Source organism: Mustela nivalis (assembly GCF_964662115.1).
Source record: "Mustela nivalis genome assembly, chromosome: 18".
Taxonomy (NCBI): Eukaryota; Metazoa; Chordata; class Mammalia; order Carnivora; family Mustelidae; genus Mustela; species Mustela nivalis.
Window position 1 is genome coordinate 49348223 of NC_139037.1, and position 25898 is coordinate 49374120.

Below are 25898 nucleotides of genomic sequence, written 5' to 3' on the forward strand. Positions count from 1 at the left end.
GCGCCCCGCCCCTTTCCGGAAGCTCCGTGCTGAGCAGAGCTTGCCCTTCTTCACGTGGGTCTCGCCGGCTGCCCGCTCCTCTCTTCCGAAAGACCCCGCGGGGGGCTCGGCGTCGGACCCTAGCTCCTTCCCGGCATGAACCGCTACCTCCTGCCGCTGTCCGTGCTGGGCACCGCGGTGGGTGGCGCGGTGCTGCTCCGGTGAGTGCGCGCCCCGGGTGGGCGGGTCGGCGGCCGCCAGGTGGGGACTGGCCGGGGACAGGTGGCCTGAAGGTCGCCGGCCTAGGACCGGTGTAGACAGTGCGGCGGGGCAAACCTAGGGCGGGCCTCGAGGGCAGGTCACGGCCCAAGGTCACCCTGAGGAAAGGGGCGGGCCCGGGCCCTGGAAACCTTCTGGTCATCGATTAGTGAGTCTATCCTGCAGACAGGCATTGGGGGACCCCATGCGTCACCCAGGGCCCCCTAAGCTCTCGTTACCCGCAATCAGAGACGCAAACCGGATTGTCCAGCTCGGTGAACAAAACGGTTGTACTGCATGGGATACACACAGAGTTCTTGTCTTTTCTAGGCTAACGCACTCAAAACCCCACAGAAGACCCGGCTCCCGAATATTCTAGAGCAGCACTGTTTGGTAGAACTTTCTCGGCGGATGGAAGTGTGTCTGGGTGGTGCGGTCCATGATGATAGCCATCCCACAGAGCACTCCCAGTTCCACTGTGTTACGCTTACAGTTAACAATATGGTCCTTAAACACCTGTGAAGAGCGTGCAGTTCCTGTGTTCTTGCCACTAAAAAAAAAAGAATTAGCAATATATAATTTTATTACACTTACACAAAATAAGAGATTAGCTGGGAGGCCTGAAAGTAATTTGGGATTTTTTTTTAATATAAAGATTTTATTTATTTATTTGACAGAGAGAGATCACAAGTAGGCAGAGCGGTAGGCAGAGAGAGAGGAGGAAGCAGGCTCCCCGCTGAGCAGAGAGTCCGATGTGTGGCCTGATCCCAGGACCCCAAGATCATGACCCGAGCTGAAGGCAGAGGCTTAACCCACTGAGCCACCCAGGTGCTCCAAGTAATTGGAATATTTAAATACTTTTTTTTTTTTTAAAGGGTATGAAGCATAGAATGTAAATCTCTTTGAATAAATTACCTTTGGGTTTATTTGCCTGCGCTGTGATGAGGCTTCACGGTGAACTTGTTGCTTCTGACCCAATAACGTCATTTTCGTGTAGCTGGGCTGTCTCTTGTGATTTATAATTCATGACACTGCAGCTCTAGGATGGTAACTGGGTGTTTTTGAAAGTTCTAGAAAATGGAGATGATTCTTTTTTAAATGGAAATAATTTCCTCTTTTGATAAAATTCATCAGCTGCTGTTAGTTTTTTATTCATAGTCTTGTTTTTCAGTTTTGACGAAGCTAAAAATAGTAACAATACTAAAGGGACAACTTGGGATGGGTAGAATGAACAGTTAGCAGAATGCCCTGGGGAAGAGGATGGTTATTTCTTTTTAATTAACTTAAAGAATTAGCCCCGGGAGGGTGGTGGTTTCCATGCTGTACAAGGCTCTTCTGTCATAGGCTGGTGGCACTGTCTGCTTGGCCCGGCCCCTATCAGTGACATTCGCTTGTTTCCAGTATTTGGCTTCTGGGGAATGTGGGTAGAGGGTAAGAGTCTCGCAAGGATGTGCATGTCCTCATGCTCAGAACCTGTGAAGGTCTTCCCTTGCCTGTCATAGGAGACTCTGCCGGTGCCACTGAGTTAAGGACCCTGAGATGGGGAGGTGGTCCTGGATTGTCCAGGTGGGGGCCCAGTGCAGTCACAGTGGTCCTTCAGAGTCAGGACCTGAAGATGCTGTGCTGAGGAGGAGGGGCCGTGAGCCAGGGAGTGTGGGCATCCCTTGGAGCTGGAAAAGGCATGTGACCCACCTCTCCCTAGAGCCTCCAGGAGGAGCACAGCCCTGCCAACACCTGTCCTTCTCCCGATGAGACCCATCTTGGGCTCCGGCCTGCCGACCCATAGATTTACCTGTGCATGGTTTTAACTGGCTGAGCCTGTGGTTACTTGTTACAGCAGCCATAGGAAACCAGTCCATTGGGTCTTTGCAAAGTAGTGATGTTCCCGTGCGGAGCCTCCCCAACACCCAGCCATGCGGAGCCTTTGCCTGCAACACCACACGGGCCCCCACGGAGTTAGGAGATGTCCTTCCTGTCTTATCACTGTGGGAACACAGCGCCCAAGATTGTAACAGTCACAGTGCACACGTGGACCAAAGTGACCGCCTCGCTTCTTACCTACAGAGACTACGTTGCGGGCGGGGCCTGTCCCAGCAAGGCCACCATTCCCGGGAAAACCGTCATTGTGACTGGCGCCAACACGGGGATCGGAAAGCAGACAGCCATGGAACTGGCCAGGAGAGGTGAAGTCCCAGGGGGCACCTGGTCTTGGGGTGTGTGGTCTGGGGTGGAGGCCTTGCATTCTCAGGGGTTGGTAAGGTCGTTTGATGGTTTTGGTAACAAATGACAGAGACCAGACTCCCGTCGGCTTAAGCCAGAAGGGCTGGTGTCCCTGACAGGCAAGGGAGACGATGGGTCTCAGAGGAGGCTGTGGCCACCCAGTGGCTGCTAGTGCTGGTTTTTCTCTCTGCACTGGCTGTGTGCTTCTGTACTATAGCTGACTTGGTGCTCATGGCTGGGCTGGGGCCTGGCTCAGAATCAGGTTTCAGGCCCTTCTAGGCTTACTGGTCAGGCGTTCTAAAGGCCCCTCGATTTGGGTGCGTTCAGTGTTTTTGTCCTGGTCAGACTGGGGTTATGGAGGACGTCCACGGAGGAGGAGTGATCGCTTTCGAAGTTAGAGTTAGTGGATTTCCTGTTGGATCGTGCTCCAGAAAAGAAGTCAAGGATTTAGGTTTGAGCAACGGGGAGACCAGACCTGCTCTTGGCTGAAGTGGGAAGGCTGTGGCAGGGCAGCTGTGAGGGCTGGGGGAGATCGGAAACTTCCTTTTGGGCTTGATGGGTTGCAGGTGCCCGGGGAACGGGTCCCGATTGGCCAGGCTGGAGCTGCCGGTCTCCTTCTGAGGTCAGATTGGAGGGGGCTGTGATGGGCGGCATCCTGCCCCCTCCACCACATGGCGTTTCCCCGAGGAGGGGGCATGTAGTCCTCCCAGGAGAGGCTGAGCAGTGACATTGGATGGACACCCCCACTGGATCTGGAGGGCTGGGCCCCAACAGAGGATGGACAGATCTGGGGTCCACTGAGTTCCCTCGTGGACCATGTGAGGGGAGGCAGCTGGGCCCACGGCAGGGAGCGAGCCACAGGGATCCACATGGATCCACAGATCCATGCCATCTACCTCGTGGTTGCCCGTCCTCCTCCAGTCCCTGCTGCTTCTCACTTCTCTAATTTTTCAAAGTTATTTTTTAGTGGCCCTACAGAAATTCAGTCCACACGTCACACAATTCCCCCATGGTGGTTAGTATATTCCCAGAGTTGTGCGAACGTTGCCAGTCAGTTTCGGAACGTTTTCATCAGAATGACAGCTCGGTCCTTTTAGTGGTCATCTGCGTTCCCACTCTTCCCAGGGAGCCATCCTGCCTCCTGTCGATTGGCCCTGTTCCGGGTATTTCCTATCAGCGGAATCATCGGCCGTGTCCGCTTTCATGACCGGCTGCTCCCAGCGAGCACGTTCGTGAGGTCCGTCCACGTGGTAGCGCATGTCACGATTATTTCCGTGGCCGAGTAGGTTTGATGGTCTGGATGGACGCCTTGTGCCTCTCTGCTCAGCTGCTGGTGGACATTTGGGTGGTGTCCATCTTTCGGCCGCTGTAAACGGTGCCTGTGTTTTCATGTCTGTTGGGTGTCTGTACCTGGGAGAGGATCTAAAAACTAATTTTTTCCTGCCTTGGGCTCGCAGGAGGCAACGTCATTCTGGCCTGTCGAGATATGGAGAAGTGTGAGGCGGCGGCAAAGGACATTCGCGGGGAGACCCTTAATCACCGCGTCAGGGCCCGGCACTTGGACTTGGCCTCCCTCAAGTCCATCCGAGAGTTTGCCGCAAAGATCACTGAAGGTAGGAGGGACGATGCTGGCCTTGGGGGATGAGGTCCTGGGTGGCCACAAGTCCCATGGTGTGGCGCTGGTGTTTTCGGACAGATGCATGTCTCTATGGGTGAAGATTGTACATTTTTATAGCTCCTTCCATTGTCACGTGGAAACATTTACATTTCAACTGTTGCCTAAATTGGAAGAGTAGTATTTCTGGGTATGTGAACACTGTGTGGAAGTTTAATATCAGCGTCCGCCAGTACAGTTCTCGGCACTCAGTCGTGCCCGTTAGTTTACGTATTACCTGCGGCTGCTTTAGTCCGGTGGCAGCAAAGGCCATCTGGCCTGCAGAGCCAACAATATGTAGTCTGGGCCCTTACAGGGCAAGTCTGCTCTGTGGGACTCCTGCTCTGCAGGAAGATGAGCTCCGTCGGCATCAGAGCCGACAAGATGCAGAGGCCCGGGTGCGGTTAGGTGTATGGGGAGCTGGAGGCAGTGGAAATGCTGACTGACTGAGCCGGCGGTTCCTGCAGCTTCTGGCCCTTGAGGCTGGTGGGTGCTGCCTGGGACATAGGCTCTGCGCCCAGTCTAGTGCGGGTCGCATGGGGTGATGTCCGACCCCTGCTTCCTCTGCTGGGTGTGTCTTTCTGCAGGTGCAGGGATTCCGCCGGCGTTTCCCCCACTCCGCCTCCCTGACTCGCTCATTTCGCTCCCCACCGGATGTTCTCAGAACTGGCTCATGTCTTTATATTTTCGAACAGGAGTACCATTTTATGGGATTAAACATTCAGAAAGGATACACCAGGGTGCAGCCAGCACCTCCCTGCCTCCGGCTACCAGCTGCCTTCCTTAGTGGTGCTCAGGGTCCTCGTGTGACCTTCTGGAGACAGTTTATGCATTTATAAAGCAGGCAGGTGTAGAGACCGCCCTGTGGCTTTTGTCTTTTTTACAGAGAGGTTTCATGAGCGGAGGGGAAGGAGCAGAGGGAGGGAGGGAACCCTGCACCCAGTGCAGCCCAACTTGGGGCTCGATCTCACGACCCTGAGATCATGACCTGAGCTGAAACCAAGAGTCAGATGCTTACCCGACAGAGCTGCCCAGGCCCCGCCCCCCTGCCTTGGTTTTTTTAATACAATCAGAACCTGTAATACGTGAGGAGCTGTGCTGCTTTTTCTCCCTCATCGGGCCCAGCACGTGCACGTGTTACCTGTTTTTACAGAGGGGGAAACTGAGTCACAAAGAAGCTGTGTGACTTGGCCAGGGTTGTATAGCTGCCCAGGGTAGATAGAGCCTGGGGCTCCAGGGTGGGAGCTCCCGACGGCTGTGCAGGCCCTTCCAATAGGCAGGCAGAGGCTGTTTCATCGATGCTCGATAACTAGTTTGTTGTCTCCACGGATCCTGCAAAGCACTGCCAGAGTGTGTGGGTTCTCCTGTGTGCCCTCCGAAGGTGCGTTGGGGTCCTGACCCCCAGGACCTCAGCATAAGACCTGGTCTGCAGAGAGGTGGTTAAGCCTGGTGTCCTCATACAGAGGGGAGGTGAGCACGCAGACAGGCCCAAGGGAAGAGACTGGGAGTTGAGCTACCTAGGAGCCCAGGAGAGAGCCTAGCGCAGGTTCTCCCCTGTGGCCCTTGGTCCTCAGAAGGAAACAGCCCTGAGACGCACCGACCCCGCGCTTCCCACCTGCAGGGCCGGCACACAGTATGTTCAAGCGGCCCATTGTGTGATGCTTTCTCAGAGTGGCCCTTGCTAACCGATATGGGAGGAAGTGCTAGGTCTGGAATCAGGTGCAGCACTGGCTGCCCAGCGAGCTGGGGTTCCCACGAGTAACCCCTCAGTCTGATGCCTGGGGCCCCTGCAGGTGTGGCTTCTTTTCCTTTCCAGGAAAGGCCTCCAGGCCTTAGGTGGGCATGTATCTGTCTTTTGGGGCTGCCGTGGTCAAGTGCAGTGAACTGAGTACCTTGAGATGAGAACCCGTTCTCTTCATGTTTGTGGAGGCCACAAGTCCGAGATCAGGGCGTAAGCTGGGCGGCCCTGTTCCCGAGACTGGAGAAGGCCCTCTGCCTCTTCCAGCCTCTGTTGGTGGCTGCTGGTCCCCGGCGCTCTGCTCTTTGCTGTGTCGCTGCAGTCTCTGCCTCTGTCTCCTGGGGGGTCTCGGTCTGTGTCCTCCCAGGTTAGGGCCCATGCTGTGACCTTCTCTTAACCTGATGACTTTCTGCAAAGACTCTTTCCAAACACGGGTTGCATTCACAGGCTCCGGGTGGACATGAATGTTCCAGGCACTGTTCGGCCCAGTGCCGGGGGCACTGTACCCCTGGCTGTGCTGGCCCTCCATGCAGGCCCAGATGCTGATGGCGTCTGCCCTCACCTCTGTCTTCCAGAGGAGAAGCAGGTGCATGTTCTGGTCAACAATGCGGCTGTGATGCGGTGCCCGCACTGGACCACGGAGGACGGCTTCGAGATGCAGTTTGGCGTTAACTACTTGGGTGAGGGCCCGGGCTGAGGGCTGCGTGGCGTGTTGTGGACCCGGATGTGAGCGGTGGACCCGGATGTGAGCGGGGTCCCCGGTGGGCTGGACTCGGGCTCCAAGGCTCCCCTTCGTTGCTGGATGCCCTGTCAGTCCTTCGGATCCTCTGTCCATCTCTTGGCCATGTGAGCCTTTGTCTGTCCTCCAGTTTGTCTGTCCATCAGTCACTCATGCTGTCCACCCGCTGTCACCCTGGATGTGACTGGAGTTCTGTTAGTAAGGGCAAGGCGGGTAGATACTGGGTGGGCGCCAATCACTGGATCAGGGCCCACCCTAGTGACCTCATTTTCACTGTGAAGACCCCTCTCCAAATACGGCCCTTGCTGAGGCCCTGGAGGTCGTAACACACATTGCTATCATTCGGATCCTATTGGCTGGGATGCAGTCACATGACCTGACATTGCTGCAAGGGAGTCTGGGAAATGTAGTCTTTCACTGGGCAGTACTGTGCACAGCCACAATTCTGTTGCTGAGGGAGATGCGGGAGGCAGTCCATCCCCTTGGGGTTCTTGCAGGGCCTGATGTCTGGGGCTGGGTCACTCTTTGCTGTGGGCTCATCCTGTGCACTACAGGGTGTCCAGCAGCATCCCTGGCTGCCTCCCGCCAGATGCTAGGAGCACCCCCCTTCTCTCTCTGGAGTTATGATGACTGGAACCTCTAACCTTGCCAGATGTCCCGTGGGGGAGAGAACTGGCCCCTGTCGAGAGCCCTGGGTTACTGGGAAGGTCAAAGGAGGTACTATTCTCAGCACGATCCTATGTACCAGCTAAGAATTTAGTGAAAACTGTCTTTTCCTTGTCCTTCCTCTAGGTCACTTTCTTTTGACAAACTTGCTGCTGGACAGACTGAAAGCCTCGGCCCCTTCACGGATCATCAACCTCTCGTCCTTGGCCCACATCGCAGGACATGTAGACTTTGACGACTTGAACTGGGAGAAAAGGAAGTATGACACCAGAGCAGCTTATTGCCAGAGTAAGCTGGCCATCATCCTCTTTACCAAGGAGCTGAGCCGGCGGCTGCAGGGTATGTGCATGGCGAGCCTCACAGGCCTTCCTCCTGCTCTAGCTCTGGGCCTGGAATGTCCTGCTGCAACCCTGGGTCTAGGGGAGGTCAAGCCTTGGTCCCGGAACAGAGCAGGCAGATGTGTAACACACATACCCCTTGTTCTCTGGTGCCTGAGGCAGACATGACTAATCGATTGTGGCCTTCTGTGTTTATCCCACATGGCATCTAGGCCGTTGGTGCTCTACGCTAGTGGTGCTCAACCACGGCAGTGTCTGAAGATGGCTGTGACCGTTGCTTCAGGGAGTGGAGGTGGGGCGGGTGTTACTGCTGGCATCTAGCCGCCTGGCATCCTTCCATGCACAGGATAAAGCATGATGGGACCTCAGTGTCCACAGAGCTGAAGCTGAAGCCTCCCCTTTGCCCCGCTCCTCGGAGAGCATCCGTGGACCAGCAACATCAGCTCAGCTGGGAGCCTGTCCTGACTGCAGCACCTCAGACCCCATCCCTGACCCACTGCTTCAGGTTCCCTGAGGTGGGTGGAGCCCAGCCGTTTGGGCATCTCAAGCCCTCTCGGTGATTTTTTTATGTACACGCAGGTTTGGGAGGCTCTGCTCTGGGCAGTCATGCAACAGAATGGCTTTGCAAGATGAAACCATCGGATGTGGAAGTGTCAGAGCAAGAGGGGTGGTGTGAGGTTAAGGGTAGGACCCAGCACAGTATGGGGTAACCCTAAAGCTGAGGGTGGGCCATGTCAGGCTTCCAGGTTGGGGGTGAACCTGGCATCTGCCGTCATCCCTCCTCTTCCCTTCTCTCCTAGGCACGGGTGTGACGGTCAACGCTGTGCACCCTGGTGTGGCCAGGACGGAGCTGGGCAGGCACACGGGCATGCATAGCTCTGCCTTCTCCAGCTTCACGCTTGGTAAGCCACCTCCTGGCCTGGGCTCCCTGAGCGGAACCCCTGCCCTCACAGCCTGGGGCCTGGGCTCTCTTCGGGGGATTAGTCAGGGTTCTGCCGAGAAATAGAACCAAGAGGATTATATAGATGCTCGGAGAGATTTGTCATGCGGGGCTGGTTTGTGCATTCAGAGAGGCTGTGATAACCCATGATCTGCTGTCTGCAGGCTGGAGGCCCAGGAGAGCTGGTGGTGTAGTCCCAGTCCAAACCCGAAGGCCTGCAGACTGGGGGAGCGATGGCACAAGTCCCAGCCCAAAGGCCAGGAGCAGTATCTGAGGGCAGGAGATGGGTGTTCCAGCTCACGCAGAGAGAGGGGGAATTCGTTCTGTTCATACCCTCAGCTAATAGCGTGGTGGCTGCCCAGTCAGCGTGGGCGGGTCTTTATGCAATCTGCCGATTCCAGTTCTGATCTCTCCTGGTCACATCCTCATGGACACGCCCAGAAACAGGGCTTTACTGGCTTTCTGGGCATCCCTTAGTTCAGTCAAGTTGACGCAAAATTAACTGCACACTCCAGATACTGTGTCGGCGGCTTGGCTCTTCCCCCTCCCCTGTGTCTTCCTGGGTCCTGAGAACGAGTCACTTCTATGTGTGTATCCAGCCTGCTGGCGTCAGAATAGGCCCAGAAAACAGGCTGGATCCTGTTTGATGAAACAGACCGAGTCTCAGAGAAGGAGACCAGGGAGTTGTGCATAGGGGGATGCTGGCTTCACCTCAAACTAGCTGTGCCACCCAGGGAAGCCATTTCACCTCTTGGGGCCTCGGTTTCCCTCCTTACAAAGTGAGGCCGTAATAGTGTTCTACAGTTGTTGGGAGGTTGAGATGGGCCTTAACAGGGCCAGCACAGGGCCTGACCAGCTTTAAGGTGAATAAATACTTAGAACTTTAGAGCTAGTATTTGTAATCCTGAAAATCATTTATGGGGTGGGTACCCGATTTCAAGGATCTTAAGCTGAGGCTGGCCCCAGAGACATTTAATAAATAAAAGTTATTTTTAAAGCAAAATGGGATAGGGTAAGGACTCAGAGCTGACTGAGGAGGGAGAGCTTCCATTTGCCTGGGGAAATGCCAGGGAGGCTTGCTGGGGGAGGCAGCTTTTGGGCCGGTCTCTGCATCTGGAGGGATTTGGCTGGGCAGTGCCAGGGAAGGGAGCTCCTGGTGGAGGGAATCTTGGGAGGCACAGTCCTGGAGGGGGGCTGGTATGGGACTGCAGTCCCACGTCTGGCCTGTGGGCCCCGGGGAACCCCACGGATGGCGTGGGGCTTTTCCTGTCCTCCCTGAGCGTGTGTGGACTGAATGCTCTGTGGGCTGATTGCAGGGCCTGTCTTTTGGTTGCTGGTCAAGAGCCCCGAGCTGGCAGCCCAGCCCAGCACGTACCTGGCTGTGGCGGAGGAACTGGAGGGTGTTTCTGGGAAGTACTTCGACGGACTCAAAGAGAAGGCTCCGGCCCCTGAAGCTGAGAATGAGGAGACAGCCCAGAGACTTTGGGCTGAAAGTGCCCGCCTGGTGGGCTTGGAGATGCCTCATGCTTCCTCTGTGAGGAAATAACCTCTTGGAGCCCCTCCCCAAATAACCTCTTGGAGCCTGTGGAAACTACGTGGGAGGCTGAGTACCAGGATGGAGCAGCAAGACCAACCAAGGTTGGCCGCTCTGTCTGCAGCACCCTCTGGGTGGCAGTGTTGGCCAAGGAATGCTGACATCCATGCCCCTGTCACGCTCCGGATGGCAGTGCCCGTCGCCTGAGCCTCAAGGCCACTGCTGTCATGCCTTGCCGCACCTTCTGGGAGTCAGTATTGGCCAAGGAATACTGACTGCCATGCCTATGTCACCCTCTAAGTGGCGCTGTTGGCTGCTTGAGCCCAAGATCGCTACTGTCATACCCCCAGCACCCTCTAGGTGGCAGTGTTGGTTGAGGAATGCTTACTGCCCTCCCCACGTCACCTCTAGCTGGCACTTTTGGCTGTGTGAGCCTGGAGATCACCGCTGTCATGCTGGTACTGCCCTGAAGGTGGCAGGTGCCCAGGGAACGCTGGCTGCCATGTCCACACCACCCTATAGGGGTCACTAGCGGCCCTTTTCTCTTTTCTCAGGCACAGTGGACAGGACTGCAGATGTGCACCTGGCACAGTGGTCAGCTGGTGCAGCGCGCCCTGTAGCCCATAGGTGCATGGGGCCTTCAGAAACCTGCCTTGAGTGTGTAACTGGGAACTGCTGTGGGAGGCATCTGCTCCATCTGCCGTGGGCCTGTCAGGAGAGCCAGTGGTGGCCACTGTGCAGACTGCTGGGGAGGGTGTCGACCAGCTATGGTCAAGTTCCTGGTTCCCTGTGGGACCTCAGGTGCGTCTCTGAGCCACGGTTTCTCCCCTGGTGCACGTGCAGAATAACCTGACCACCTCACTGGAGGGAGTGTTGATGAATGAGTTCTTGCCTAGCTGAGTGAATGGGGCCATTCACTGCTGAATGTTCCCTTGCACGTGCCGTACCCTGGCCGAGCCACCGGGGACAGCCCTGAGGACAGGCCTTGTGATGCCAGCCCTGCTCGGGATAGTGAGAGCGGAAGACCCACCAGCTGCGTGGCTTCAGTGACAGAATCCAAGTTGGCACTCCGCTCCCACACAAAATTGGGGGAGGGGATGCACCAGAAAGTTCAGTAATCCGTACACACATATTTTAACAAGAAATTGTAACATTTGAGATACTTGTGTAGGCCAGGGATGCTGCTCTACACCCTTCGCTACCTAGAACAGTGGCCCATGCCCTGCTGTAAATGCTGATGGTGCTGAGGGCAGAATTAAAGACTGCTCAGGGCTGTGTCAGTACGGTTAGTTTTCTTTGATGAATGCACTTGGGTAGGCATGTGCAGGAGTGCAGGAGAAGGTGTGAGCGCCAGGAGGTGGAATCCCTGGGAGTCTGTCCACCCCAGGGATACATAACACCCCACACATGTGTCACGCAATCACAGATCACACGCGTGTGCATAGCCTTATATAACATGCGCATTTCTCACTGCGGCATCGGAAAAACTCAAGCTTGAGAAATCCTTCTACTGGTAGTATGGTAGTTGGAGGGTAACCTGGAAACCCCTGGTTCTCTAAACACAGGTACAGGATTCGCCTGGATGTAATGGTATTTGCTAACATAGCCGAAATACAATGATCAAGGTCAAGAAAATAACAATCATGGTACTAATATCTGATATCGATCTATAGACACTGGGATTTTTTCAGTGGCAATATCTTTTATAGCAAAAACACTAACAAAATTCTTTTCTGACCCAGGATCCAACCCAGAATCTATGTTCTGCTAGTTGGCACATCTCCTTAACCTGCTTTGGACAGAAACGGTCTTTCTCTCATTAGCTGGCCCTTTCTGAGGGGTCCTGGCCAGGAATTTCATAGTAAGTGCTCCAGTTGGGGTTGTCTGTGATTTCCTGATCCTTAAACTCAGGCAATGTGTTGTCGGGAGGAGTACCACGGGAGCAATGCTGTCTTCGTGGTGCCTTCCATCAGGAGACAGATGTCTTCTTTGCCCCATCATCAGTGTTGTTGTGATGACACCCTCTCGCTGGCAGAGACTCATGGCCAAAGGGCCCAGAGCCTTGCTGCTCCGGACACCCCCCCCCCCTGCACCTCCACTTGCTCACCAGCCCTGGAGCTCCTGCATGGACGTCCTGCTCCCGTTGTCCACAGTTTGGCAGGTCTCTCAGTCAGGGTTCCTTGTCTTTGCATATCTGGTGAGTGGGCTGCAGATGGGATTTGAGCAAGGCCAACCAGACCCTCTTTTTGAATGTGGATCTTGATGAGGCCGACACCAAGACCAGTCGTGTGTTCCAGAGATGTCTGTTGGCTCCTGGTCCCTGCACCCTGGCTCTGGTCTATATGACCATAAACTGGGGGCTTGAATGATACACACTCTCTAAGAGTTCTGGATGTCCAAAGTCCAGAATGGGTCTTGGGGTCAACGTCAAGGTGTCAGCCAGAGCTGTTTTCCTTCCAGAGGCTCAAGGGGACAATCTGCTTCCTGCCTTGTCCAGCGTCTAGGGGGCCCCCACATTCCTCACCTCCTGGCCCTTCCTTAGTCCACAGGGCCAGCCGTGGTTGTCATCCTCATACTGCCGTCTTTCTGGCTCTCCCTCCGCCCTCCTTTTACGGAAGATCCCCAGGTGATTCAGGATCACCTCTGTCCTTTATGTCAGCCGGTAAGTGCCGCTTCCAGAGAGAAGAATTAGGCACAAACAAGTCAGCTGCAAAATACTGGGAGCAGGGGACAACAGTTGAAAAGGACTGCTGCCGCGAGCAACTCCACAGTCTCACTTTTATTGGATAGAAAACAATAGCCAACAGAAGGATTGATGAAGGTCAAACGTTAATCCCGTTTTGCAGACAAGCAAGGAGGAGGATAATGTTTATAGTTAACCATGCACATTCAAAGGACTCATCTAACTAACAACGGGTGCTTCTGGGAAGAGAAAGGAGCGATAACAGAAAAGGGAAGCAGGCGGTTTTCGTTCCACCCTGAGCTGACCGGGCGTTCCCGGCTCCCTGTCTTCTGTGAAGGGGCGGCGTTCCGCCCTGAGCGAGCCGGGCATCTGCAGCTGCCCAGCTTCACGGTTGTATATCGTCCTTCTCCCCAAAGACCTGTTGCGAGTATATGTATTTCTTAAGGCCATATCTAAATGTGCTTGGTAACTAGTAAAATCCTCCAGGGGTTACAGATTAAGTAACAAATTGTTCCGAGGGGCAGCAGCAGGTAAGCAATCGAATTCCATCTGCCACCTTAACCCTTCTTTGCCATGCAAAATAACGGGTTCTGGGGATGAGGGTATGGACTCTGGGCAGCCAGTGTTCTGCCTGCTACACCGTCCTCTTCAAAACCGGCTTCCTTAGCTTTTTTCTCAGGGCTGTGAGCTTCCCGGGACACTTCCTGTCAATTCCCTTCTGCTTTTAAGCAGAACCCACATCATGGGTGTCACTTTTAAGCAAGTCAAGTTTAACGAGTGTATGTTACCACGAACTCCCCCTTCTCGCTCTTTAGGATCTGGGCTGGCATCTGGCTGGCTCAGTTGGAAGAGCACATGACTCTTGATCTCAGGGTTGCAAGTTCAAGCCCCACTGTGGGGGTGTTGATTTAAAAACAAAATCTGACCAAGCCCTGGGGTCAGGAGCAAGGAGAGTGGGAACCAGTCTGATTCAGAAGCCCACATTTGTGTGGGAGACAAACCCAGGTGGAAGGAGTGCAAAGCTCAGCCCACTGGGGCGGCTGTCCCCACAGGGACCCATCTCTTGTGTAGACAAGTGCAACGTGGCTTGGGGTTAATTCTGGCCATAAACCCTCATAACCAACATACGCTTCCCCTCTGGAACGAGAAACCCCAAGGACCGCAAACGGTGACTCACAAACCACGTAACCCCTGCTTCGTCTGAAGGTTTTGAGGTGGCTCACAACCCTGCAGAAAGTCCCCTGAGATGACAGATGATAAGAGCGGGCCTAAAAGAAAACCACCCAAACCCACAGAAGCCCAGAGAGAGCACTGTGGTCAGGTAATAAGCAGTCCGAGGAACTGAATGTGAACGGATGATGGTTTGGGGGTGGTTTGTTTTGTTTTGTTTTGTTTTCCCAAAAAAGGAACCTGAGGTGGCGTCAAACCCTTCAGACTGCTCTCTTGGCTTTGAGAATTCTGCCAGGATGGGGGGTGCTGCCTGTATCTGCTGTGCCGGGACACACACGGGGTGTAAGTGGGGCTGATGTCACCCCAGGCATAAGCAAGAAGGAACGCTGTCCCAGCGGTGGGAGCCCAGAGGAAAGGTGGGCCTTGTGTTCCGTCCTCCTGCTGGACTGACCCTCTGACCAGGGTCAGCTTCATCCCCGGGCCGCGTCTCTAGCCAGTCCAAGTGTGAACCCCTATGAGAGCTGTCCAAGTCTGAATCCTCAGCACCGGGGAGTGTGAGCCCATTTGGGAAGAGTTGCTTTGCAGATAAAATTAAATGCAGGATCCCGAGATGAGATCATCCTAGATTATCCCCGGGGTGGGGGGGCTCCCCTAAATCCAGCGACAAGGGTCCTTCTAAGTGACAAAGAGTGGAGTGGGGAAGGCCACGTGGAGATAGGGCAGAGACGGGAGTGATGCGGCCTCATACCAAGGAATGGTGGGGACCCCCAGAAGCTGTCGAAGGCAGCAGGGACAGATGCCTTTTGAGGCTCTGGGGGTTGCACAGCCCTCCTGGCACCTTCAGCTTGGATGTCTGGCCTCGGGAACTCTGAGAGTAAATCGGCAAGTCGATGATCATCATCACAACAGCCAGAGGAAATTGACACAGTCTCCTTGGGGGTCCCAGGATTCTTGCCAGAGCCAGTGTGGACCCCGTGCTTGTTTTCTGTCCGGTGGGAGAGAGAAGGGCTTCTCTTTCGTCTACTGGGGTTTATCTCAAAACCCATAAAAGCCCCTGAGGGAATGCCAAGAAGTAATGGACAAGTAGCTGGTCTCCCAACACCAGTGCTGTTAGCATTCAGGCCTGGCTGACCCTGGCTGTGGGCCAGGGCGTCCTGGGCACAGTGGAAGCTAACGGCATTGCTGCTCTCCACCTGCTGGTGCCAGGAGCATCCACCCCCCGCCCAAATTGCCAAATGCCCCTGGGAAGGAAGTCCCCTTCCATTGAGAACCCCTTGTACAGACCTGTGTGGTCCCCTCTCTGGGCCATGAACATGAGCAGCCACAGGTGGACGACCATGGAACTAACCATCAGCCCCAGAGCGTCATGGCTGCTTGCTGTCATCTGTGCTATTGGGAGGACTCGGGATGGTGGTACTGGAGGGCAGGTGCGAGGGGACCAAGTGGCTTCTGAAGTCGACAGACCCTCATGGAAACCATGTGCATGGCAGTGGACGGTCTGTTCTGATGGCGACATGAGCCTTAGGAACACAGGACCCGGCTCAAAATTGCAGTTTCCGTTGAAGATGTGCCACGACACCCAGAGTCCTCTAGAGTGGACAGAGGGGGACGGGATCTGCAGACAGATCCCACTGATGTCAGGCCAGGGGCTCTGGGTGGTGGCAGCAGAGCTTCAAAGGAAATGAAATCTGAGATCTGGGATTGGGTCATTTGTGGGGACAGACCTGAAAATCTTGAACCCCCATCTCTCCTGGGGTGCCCTTGTGAGAAGAGACCAGGACCTCCTCATTGGTCACAGTTCCTTCGTAAGCAGGTGTCTCCTGGGGTGATACTCCTTTACCCCACAATCTCCCTTTCCTTGCCTGTGGCAGATCCCAGCTCATTCTCCATGAATTGTAGGGTCTGGCTCATGTGTTTTCCAGGAACCCAGAGAGCACTGCAAGGGGATCTCCAGGGTGGTAGATGGGGTGGACCACGAGACAAATTGGGAGGAATCCAGGGACGTGGGGTTACTCACCTATGATGAAGGCATTAGCTAGTATATTGGGCTTTCTGAGTAGCGGAAGACGATGGCTGTTACGTGACTATGGCTCTCCCCCATAACGTCTAGAGACAGCAGTATCAGTACTCCCGTTCTAATGATGTATTATGGTTAACTAGGGGAATGACCTTGCTTGCAAGGAGGAAAGATCAGTGTCTGGGTGAGTCCCATCAGGTGTGTGGCATAGTCTCAAATGGTTCAGGGGGGAAAAGGCTTCTTTGTGTTGCATTTACATACTCTTCCCTAAGTTCGTTTCAAAATAAATAGACGGAAAAGAAAAACAGTGCAGAATTAAAAAACAGCACAAAACCACTTCTCCGCGGGAGGAGACAGAGACTGGCTGCCCTTCCAGACAATGCCAAGCAAAACAGAAAGGGAAAACCTCACCAATTTCCAGTGAGCAAGCTCTCATGCTCTCTCTCTCTTAACATTTTATTTTATTTGACAGATAGAGAGAGACAGTGAGAGAGGGAGCACTAGCAGAGGCAGAGATGGAAGCAAGCTTCCTGCTAAGCAGGGAGCCCAATGCGGGGCTGGATGCCAGGACCCTGGGATCATGACCTGAGCCCAAGGCAGACATTTAACGACTGAGCCACCGAGGAGCACCACTCTCACACTTTTTAAATGTTTTTTATATTTGAACCATGTGCATGTGTTACTAGAATAAAATTAAGTTCAATAAATAAAAGCAAAGGGACATGGTAAGATGCTATCATCTACTTCTGCATCTCGTTTTCCATTTAGAAAGACAGTGTGAAGATCTTCTACATCGCTACGCAAATATCTATCACATTAAAAAAAAAAATACCTGTACAGGGGCACCCGGGTGGCTCAGTGGGTCAAACATCTGCCCTTGGCTCAGGTCATGATCTCAGGGTCCTGGGATTGAGCCCGGCATTGGGCTCCCTGCTTCTCTTTCCCTCTGCTGCTCCCCCTGCTCCTGCTCTCTTGGTTGCTCTGTCTCAAATAAATAAAATCTTAAAAAAAAAAAAGTACTTGTGGATTATTTTATCACGTGGATGTATCACAGAGATGCCACGGGGATGGTTTGAGGGAAGCCATGCAAAAAACAGAGGTGGGTGCTGTTGGCATCCCTACCGTGGATGAAAGCCGGCAGCAGTAAGAGAAAGTTGTGCAAATAGCAAAAAGAGCATTTGGACAGATCAGGGCAGCGATGGCAGAGCACAGACCGCGGTCTGTGAGAGACTGAAAAACAGGGGGAGGCACCTTTTGAACATGGCACGGTGAAGGGAAAAAGGGGAAATTAGGATTTTTCAAGAAGAAAGGACCAAAAAAAAAAAAAAAAAAAAAAATCAGGGACATAACCTTTCTCCCTACTCTCCGCCTCCTGGCAAGAGCCGACACGTAAAAAGCTGTACTTCACCACAGTAACAGCAGAGGGCACACTTGTACTAAAAATCTCTACTACGGAAACCACGGGCGTTATCTTAGAACACCTGTCCCCACGAGCCAAACAAACCATCCCAATCACCTGCCCTGTTTACAGAAATACACAGGTGCCAGCATTATTCGTCAAACACTGCCATCCAAGTAAACCAGAACATAAGAATCCCCAAACCCAACGGATACACACCCAAGAGCAGAACTGGGAGATTGCATGGTAACCCTACGCACAACATTTTGAACAACTCCCTGTGTTCCTCTCATGGTCACAAGCATACTTAAAACAGTCCAAACCTGGGAGTCACCCAGTATCCATCAGAGATGACTGGGTAAAGGAAATGTGGAATGTTATTCAGCCCTCACATCTGCTACTGCAACGATAAGCCTTGAAAACACTGTGCTGAGTGAAATAAGCCAGTCGCAAAGACACATACTGTGTGGTTTCATAGACATGATGTTTCTAAAGAAGCCAGATTTACAGAGAGAGAAAATAGCATGGTGCTTAACAGGGGCTGTGGGGTGACGGTCGGGGAGATCGAGTGCTGGGACTGGAGCAGTAGGCATTAATCTCTCCGGCCAGAACTTGGGAACGGCAGGGAGCTTCTGGGGAAGGCACAGAGACTGTGGTCTACCCACCAAACGGGCAGCATAACCTCAAAATGCCTGGGGAGATCGGAACACGTGAAAGCAGTTACAATTAACTACAATCAAGAGCTTGATTCTACCTGTTGAAAACATGGGAAGGAACATTGTTCCTGTAGCTTAGAGCATTTAAAAAAAATTTTTACCCTTAAAAAATTTTTTTTCAGTGTTCCAAGATTCACTGTTTATGCAGCACACCCAGTGCTCCACGCAATCTGTGCCCTCCTTAATGCCCACCACCAGACTCTCCCAACCCCCCCATCCCCCTCCCCCCTAAAACCCTCAGTTTGTTTTTCAGAGTCCACAGGCTGTTATGGTTCACCTTCCCCTCCAATTTCCCGCTACTCCCTTCTCCTCTCCATCTCCCAATGTCCTCCGTGTTATTTCTTATGCTCCACAAGTAAGTGAAACCATGTAATAATTGACTCTCTCTGCTTGACTTATTTTACTCAGCATAATCTCCTCCAGTCCTGTCCATGCCGATGCAATGGTGGGTATTCATCCTTTCTGATGGAGGCATAATACTCCATAGTGTATGGACCACATCTTCTTTATCCATTCATCTATTGAAGAGCATCTCGGCTCTTTCCATAGTTTGGTGACTGTGGCCATTGCTGCTATGAACATTGGGGTACAGATGGCCCTTCTTTTCACTACATCTGCATCTTTGGGATAAATACCCAGCAGTGCAATTGCAGGGTCATAGGGTAGCCCTATTTCTAATTTCTTTTTTTAAAAAGATTTATTTATTTATTTGGCAGACAGAGATCACAAGGAGGCAGAGGCAGGCAGAGAGAGAGGAAGGGAAACAGGCTCCCTGCTGAGCAGAAAGCCTGATGCAGGGCTCGAACCCAGGACCCTGAGATCATGACCTGAGCTGAAGGCAGAGGCTTCAACCCACTGAGCCACCCAGGTGCCCCTCTATTTTTAATTTATTAAGGAATCTCCACACTTGCATTCTCACTAACAGTATTGGAGAGGGTGTGGAGAAAGGGAACCCGCTTAGAGCATTTCTTTTTTTTTTAAATAATAATAATTTTTAAAAAAATTTTCAGCATAACAGTATTTATTATTTTTTCACCACACCCAGTGCTCCATGCAATCTGTGCCCTCTATAATACCCACCACCTGATACACCAACCTCCCACTCCCCTGCCACTTCAAACCCCTTAGATAGTTTTTCAGAGTCCATAGTCTCTCATGGTTCACCTCCCCTTCCAATTTCCCCCGACTCCCTTCTCCTCTCTAACTCCCCATGTCCTCCATGCTATTTGTTATGTTCCACAAACAAGTGAAACCATATGATAATTGACTCTCTCTGCTTGACTTATTTCACTCAGCATAATCTCTTCCAGTCCCGTCCATGTTGCTACAAAAGTTGGGTATTCATCCTTTCTGATGGAGGCATAATACTCCATAGTGTATATGGACCACATCTCCCTTATCCATTTGTTTGTTGAGGGGCATCTTGGTTCTTTCCATGGCTTGGTGACCGTGGCCATTGCTGCTATAAACATTGGGGTACAGATGGCCCTTCATTTCACGACATCTGTATCTTTGGGGTCAATACCCAGGAGTGCAATTGCAGGGTCATAGGGAAGTTCTATTTTTAATTTCTTGAGGAATCTCCACACTGTTCTCCAAAGAGGCTGCACCAACTTGCATTCCCACCAACAGTGGAAGAGGGTTCCCCTTTCTCCACATCCTCTCCAACACATGTTGTTTCCTGTTTTGTTAATTTTGGCCATTCCCACTGGTGTAAGGTGATATCTCAATGTGGTTTTAATTTGAATCTCCCTGATGGCTAGTGATGATGAACATTTTTTCATGTGTCTGATAGCCATTTGTATGTCTTGATTGGAGAAGTGTCTGTTCATATCTTTTGCCCATTTTTTTGATGTGTTTGCCTGTTTCGTGTGTGTTGAGTTTGAGGAGTTCATTATAGATTCTGGATATCAACCTTTTGTCTGTACTGTCATTTGCAAATATCTTCTCCCATTCTGTGGGTTGCCTCTTTGTTTTGTTGACGGTTTCCTTTGCTGTGCAGAAGCTTTTGATTTTGATGAAGTCCCAAAAGTTTATTTTCGCTTTTGTTTCCTTTGCCTTTGGAGACATATCTTGAAAGAATTTGCTGGGGCTGATATTGAAGAGATTACTTCCTATGTTCTCTGATAGATTCCTGTCTCACACTGAGGTCTTTTATCCATTTTGAGTTTATCTTTGTGTATGGTGTAAGAGAATGGTCGAGTTTCATTCTTCTACATATAGCTGTCCAGTTTCCCCAGCACCATTTATTGAAGAGACTGTCTTTTTTCCACTGTATATTTTTTCCTGTTTTGTCAAAGATTAACTGACCATGGAGTTGAGGGTCCATATCTGGGCTCTCTACTCTGTTCCACTGGTCTATGTGTCTGTTTTTATGCCAGTACCATGCTGTCTTGGTGATCACAGCTTTGTAATAAAGCTTGAAATCAGGTAACATGATGCCCCCAGTTTTATTTTTGTTTTTCAACATTTTCTTAGCGATTCGGTGTCTCTTCTGATTCCATACAAATTTTTGGATTATTTGCCCAGCTCTTTGAAGAATACCGGTGGAATTTTGATTGGAATAGCATTAAAAGTATAGATTTCTCTAGGCAGTATAGACATTTTAATAATGTTTATTCTTCCAATCCAAGAGCATGGAATGGTCTTCCATCTTTTTGTGTCTTCTTCAATTTCTTTCATGAGTGTTCTGTAGTTCCTCGAGTACAGATCCTTTACCTCTTTGGTTAGGTTTATTCCCAAGTATCTTATGGTTCTTGGTTCTATAGTAAATGGAATCGATTCTCTAATTTCCCTTTCTGTATTTTCATTGTTAGTGTATAAGAAAGCCACTGATTTCTGTACATTGACTTTTTATCCTGCCACGTTGCTGAATTGTTGTATGAGTTCTAGTAGTTTGGGGGTGGAGTCTTTTGGGTTTTCCATATGAAGAATCAGGTCATCTGTGAAGAGAGAGAGTTTGACTTCTTCATTGCCAATTTGGATACCTTTTCTCTTTGTTGTCTGATTGCTGTTGCTAGGACTTCTAATACTATGTTGAACAAGAGTGGTGAGAGTGGGCATCCTTGTCTTGTTCCTGATATCAACGGGAAGGCTGCAAGCTTTTTCCCATTGAGGATGATATTTGCTGTGGGTCTTTCATAGATAGATTTGATGAAGTTCAGGAATGTTCCCTCTATCCTTATACTGTGAAGCGTTTTAATCAGGAACTGCTCATCGCCCTGAGCAGGGCCCCAGCAAACCCCTGCCCTGCTCGCCCCTGCAGCCCCCTCCCCTGAACCATAGTGACTGCTGCAAACTCCAATGGGTTCACCCTTCCTTCCTTCGAGGCACCTCCCCGAGCACCCTACCCACATGCCCACTCCTTTCAGGCTCTGCTTGTCACCTGTTCCCATTAATACAATTGTCATCGTAATTACATTTTGTGGATGACGTATTGTGTGTTAGCATCTGTTTATTTTAGTTCTTCTCCATGGTGGTGTGAGGCCGTAGCAGGCAGGGACCTCCCCATTCAATAGAGCCCACCTGGGCATCTCGTCTCCCTCTAGTCAGCTCCTTATGGACTCCATCACCAAATACAGTCACCCTGGGGGTCAGGGCATCAACGTAGGAAGGTCCCGAGTCTGCTTTCCCATCCACAAGCTCAGTTTATGCTGGTGCTGGTTCTTGGAGGGGACAGTCAGGTGCCCTCGGGGTGGCAACATGATGCCCCACAACCTGTTCCATGTGAACATAGAATGTATTTTTACAAAGATATCTCTGTTCGCTTTTCAGAGGGAATTTAGAGGGGCACCTAGGTGGGCAATGGGTTGAGCGTCTGCCTTCAGCTCAGGTCATGATCCCAGTGTTCCCTGCTCAGTGTGGAGCCTGCTTCTCCCTCTCCCTCTGCCACTCCTCCTGCTTGTTCTGTCAAAGAAATACATAAAATCCGCATGTGCAGACAGTCTGTCCCTGCCAGGCTCATCCATTTCCTACAAGCAGAAAATAGGTAGCCTGAAACTCCCTGTGGAGATGCAAACCACGTGTGTCTCTCATCTGCTCTTTTCATGAAACTCGTGTAGTTTGGGACACTCTCTCCCTGGCCTCATCATGCCAGGGCTAGGTACCAGACAACTAGGGACCAGAGATATGACCCAGAGCTCACTGAAATTATTCAAACTATCCAATCCTAAGCCTGTTTGGCTCGCATACCCTGACTCAGCTGTTCCTTCCCACAAAACCCACAATAGATACCTGGCCCATGCTCTCCTCTCAGTCCCTGAGCCTCCACACTCACCCCATGCTTCCCTGTGGGGCCCCGTGGGGCCCAGAGTGGCATGGCTCCTTCTCTCCAGAGCTATGAGTAGTGAACTCTCCTCTCAGACATGGTGTGTCTCTGTGTCTGTCACCTTAGTCTACCTGACTCAAACAAATCCTGGGGGCATCTTGAAACAGGGCTGGGGGTAGGCAAGGCAAGCACATCAAATCCAGATCTGGTGGAAGAGGGGATCCTCCCAGGTGGCAGTGGAGTGGGAGAAACTGAGCCCAGGGTCTCCCATGAGGGGGTGGCCAGCTTGGGGAATTGAGCTAGGTCATGGTGTATTGGCACAGGAGACAGAGTAGGAGCCAAGGAATTCATCGAGTAAGCCGATATCTCGAGGATAATGGGTTACAGGCTTCTCTCGTTGGAGAAGGGAGTTTTGAATATGGAAGACGGGTTACTGGAATGAGCTCCAAATTGTTAGAATCCTTAGTATCAGCATAAATTATAATTTTTAATTTCTATATAAAGAAAGAACAGTAGAAATATAAAAGATATAAAAAGATACAGAAGTCAGTGTACATGTGTGTCTCTTTGTGTGTGTATACTATATACATACACACCCTTTATGTACACACGCACCATGCACACTCACACACACACTCACGTGTATATGTACTATGTTCACCGAGAACGTCTGGACGGTGTACTGGAAGGGAGTGGGGAAATTCCAGAAGTTTATAAGCTCACCCAGAACCCAGGTCTTGGCTTCTAAATACCATTGTGCATGAAAAGAAAGCCAGGTCATCCTCAGAGAAATGCCTCATGCCAGGGCGAGAGCCCATAAGGGATCTGGACAACCAGGCTGTGCTAGAAAGTAAGATAGGACTTAAGGAATCTGAAGACATGTCAAACGGACCCAGGAGCCAGCTCAAAGGGGCTCCTACTGGCCAAATCAGGAACAATCCAAGAGTGAAAATAAGGAACCCTAGGAACAGAATTGATAACCCTTGGAGCAAAATGGGAAAATGTGAGTCCATGCTGAAATGCTAATACAAATAAATGACTGACTCAATGAACGTGAATGAGAAGATAATGGGTCTCAAAATCTACAGCAAAGTACTTATTCCTTATGAAGGGTAAAAGAGTATCTTGATGCTGAGGACCTTGCAGACAGCACGTTGATCCAACCCCTGGGGCAAGCACCATTCTTCACAGGCAAACCAAGTGGACACCCTGAACAGGAGGCAGGAGAAGAACCAAGCCTCACTTCTGCACAGTTCCTGCCAGAGATGCAAAACCCAAATGTGGCCGTGAGCAAACTCCACACAACACAAGCCAACCCAGAGGACATTTCACAGGATAACTTCTCTATCACCACCAAAACATCAAGGTCATGGAAGCTGAAGAAAGACTGAGAGCCAAGAAGATGAAAGGAACATAATCACTGAAATCCATGCCAAGTCTGAACCACACCCTTGGATGGAACCCGTGTGGTTGGGACCTTCGGCATAAGGTCTGTGGGATCTGACGATGGGAGCATGGTGAGAACTATGTTAACGTCCTGCTTTTGAAGTCCAGCAGATCCTGAACAGGAGAGGCATGGAGTCCCCCTGCGCCCCAGCAATTTCTGGCCTGGAGACCCACCTGAGGTGATTGCAAACAACTCTCCACACAGAATCACAGAGTGGAAGTCTCCTAGGAGCACCATTCACAACTGCCACAAAATGGAAACAACCCAAATGTCCATCAGCGGGTGATGGATAATCAGAACATGATTAATCACTGGGCCACAAAGAGAGGGGAATTCTGAACCCTGCTACAGCATGGACACACCTTGGAAATGTTCTTGTCCATGAAAGAAGTTGGGCTCAGAAGGCCAAGTTTTGTGTGATTGCATTTCTGGGAAATGTCCAAAACAGGCAGATCTACAGGGACAGAAAATAGATTTGTGGATGCTTGAGGCTGAGGGCAGGGAGAGACCAAACTTCTGGGGTGACAACTTTGGGGTTCTCCACTGATGGTGGTCTCGGTCCCATAACTCTGGCACTGTACCAAGAACCCCTGAATTGTACCCTCCCACTGGGTGAATTATACAGTATGGTAAGTACTATCTCAATAAAGATCCCCACAATATTGATCAAATAATTAAAGACATGAGTAGAATGAAAGATAAAAGTCATAGGTCATCTCAACAGATGATAAAATTCAATAAAATTCAGTATCAGTTGATGACGAAAACCCTCAGAAAACTCAAAATCGAATGGACCTTTCTTCATCTGATGCAAAAACCCATAGCCAACATGCTTAATCCAAACCCTTTCTCCTTCAGTTTATAATCAACACAACGATGTTGCATTCTGCATTGATGAGAGAGGCTGACAAGTACAGGCAAGAACAAGAGAGGTGGAATGATTCCAAACTCGTGTCGTGCAGTAATCCCAACCATACATAGAAAAGCCCTGAACATCTGTAAAGGATCTACTAATGTTAATGTGTGGATGGAGCCAGGTCCCTGGTATTCTCCACCGATAGCCACAATGTGAAGTTTAGAAGGAATGTTATTGATCATATGAAAGAGTGAATTCTAAAACCATCCAGTACTTCAGAACAAACCTACTGGAAGACATGAAGGACCTGGACACCCAATGTACAAAACACTGCCCCAGGTCCCACAGAAAGCTCGGCTCATGGAAGAGCACACCACTTCGTCAGGGATGGGAAGTCAGGATCCTCTACAGAGGCCCACGGATTCTCCCTTCCACACCCCATGTGCTTCTACAGCCAACACAGTGGGGTTCCGGTTGGCTCAGTTTGGGGAGGGGGCTGGTCCTGAGAAGCTGTAGGTCTTGGTGTGCTTAAGGGATAATCATGTTGTGGTGGACTTTGTTCCACTCAGGTCATGATCCCACGGTCCTAGGATTGAACCCTGAGTAGGGCTCTGTGTTCAGGAGGGAGTGTGCTTGGGGTCCTCTGTCCCTCCCTCATTCGGCCCCTTCCTGCTGTGCTCTCTTTCTCTCAAGTAATAAACAATAAATTTTAAAAAAATGAATGCAGCTATTGTCTCCCCCACACATAAAATTCAGTTTGAAGAAGATTGTATGTCTCCATGTGACTTGCAAAGCCATACAGCTTTGAGAAGGCAGTATGGGACTATACAATGATGACAGTGGGGATAGCATGGGCCCTGAAGCAAGACGTAGAAAGCCCTGAGAAGAAAGTATGGAGGGATTGGTACACTGTCCAATGACAATATTGTGTCCGTCGTCCAACCAAATGCCCAAAAAATAAACTGAAAAACCAAACAGTGAAGTTTGACAATAATTTTTAGAGTTTTAAAATTTTATTTGAGTCATCTCCACACCCAACATAGGGCTTGAACTCATAATCCTGAGATCAAGAGCCACATACTCCACTGAATTAGCCAGTGAGGTGCCCCAAGAATAGATTATAGTGCAAAGGAGAAAAACAATTTTTTTTTACCCAAAGTCTATCAAGAGCACCTTTGAAATAGTCAGAAGAGTTTGCCATTTAAGAGCATCAGTGCTGCAGAAAAATGGAAATAAATGGGTCTTTCAGTTAAATGCTGCTGTGAGCACTAATTCTC

The 25898-nt window shown here is 51.1% G+C and overlaps 1 protein-coding gene across 1 annotated transcript; it reads left to right on the top strand.

The window, feature by feature from the left end:
• On the top strand, nt 1-11346 carry RDH13 (retinol dehydrogenase 13). The gene is made up of 7 exons (XM_082711422.1): nt 1-200; nt 2302-2420; nt 3915-4070; nt 6425-6529; nt 7381-7593; nt 8393-8494; nt 9849-11346. Exons 1-7 carry the CDS (start codon nt 136-138, stop codon nt 10076-10078), a joined length of 990 nt encoding a protein of 329 aa, XP_082567548.1. The 5' UTR covers nt 1-135; the 3' UTR covers nt 10079-11346.
• The last annotated feature ends 14552 nt before the right edge of the window (nt 11347-25898 follow it).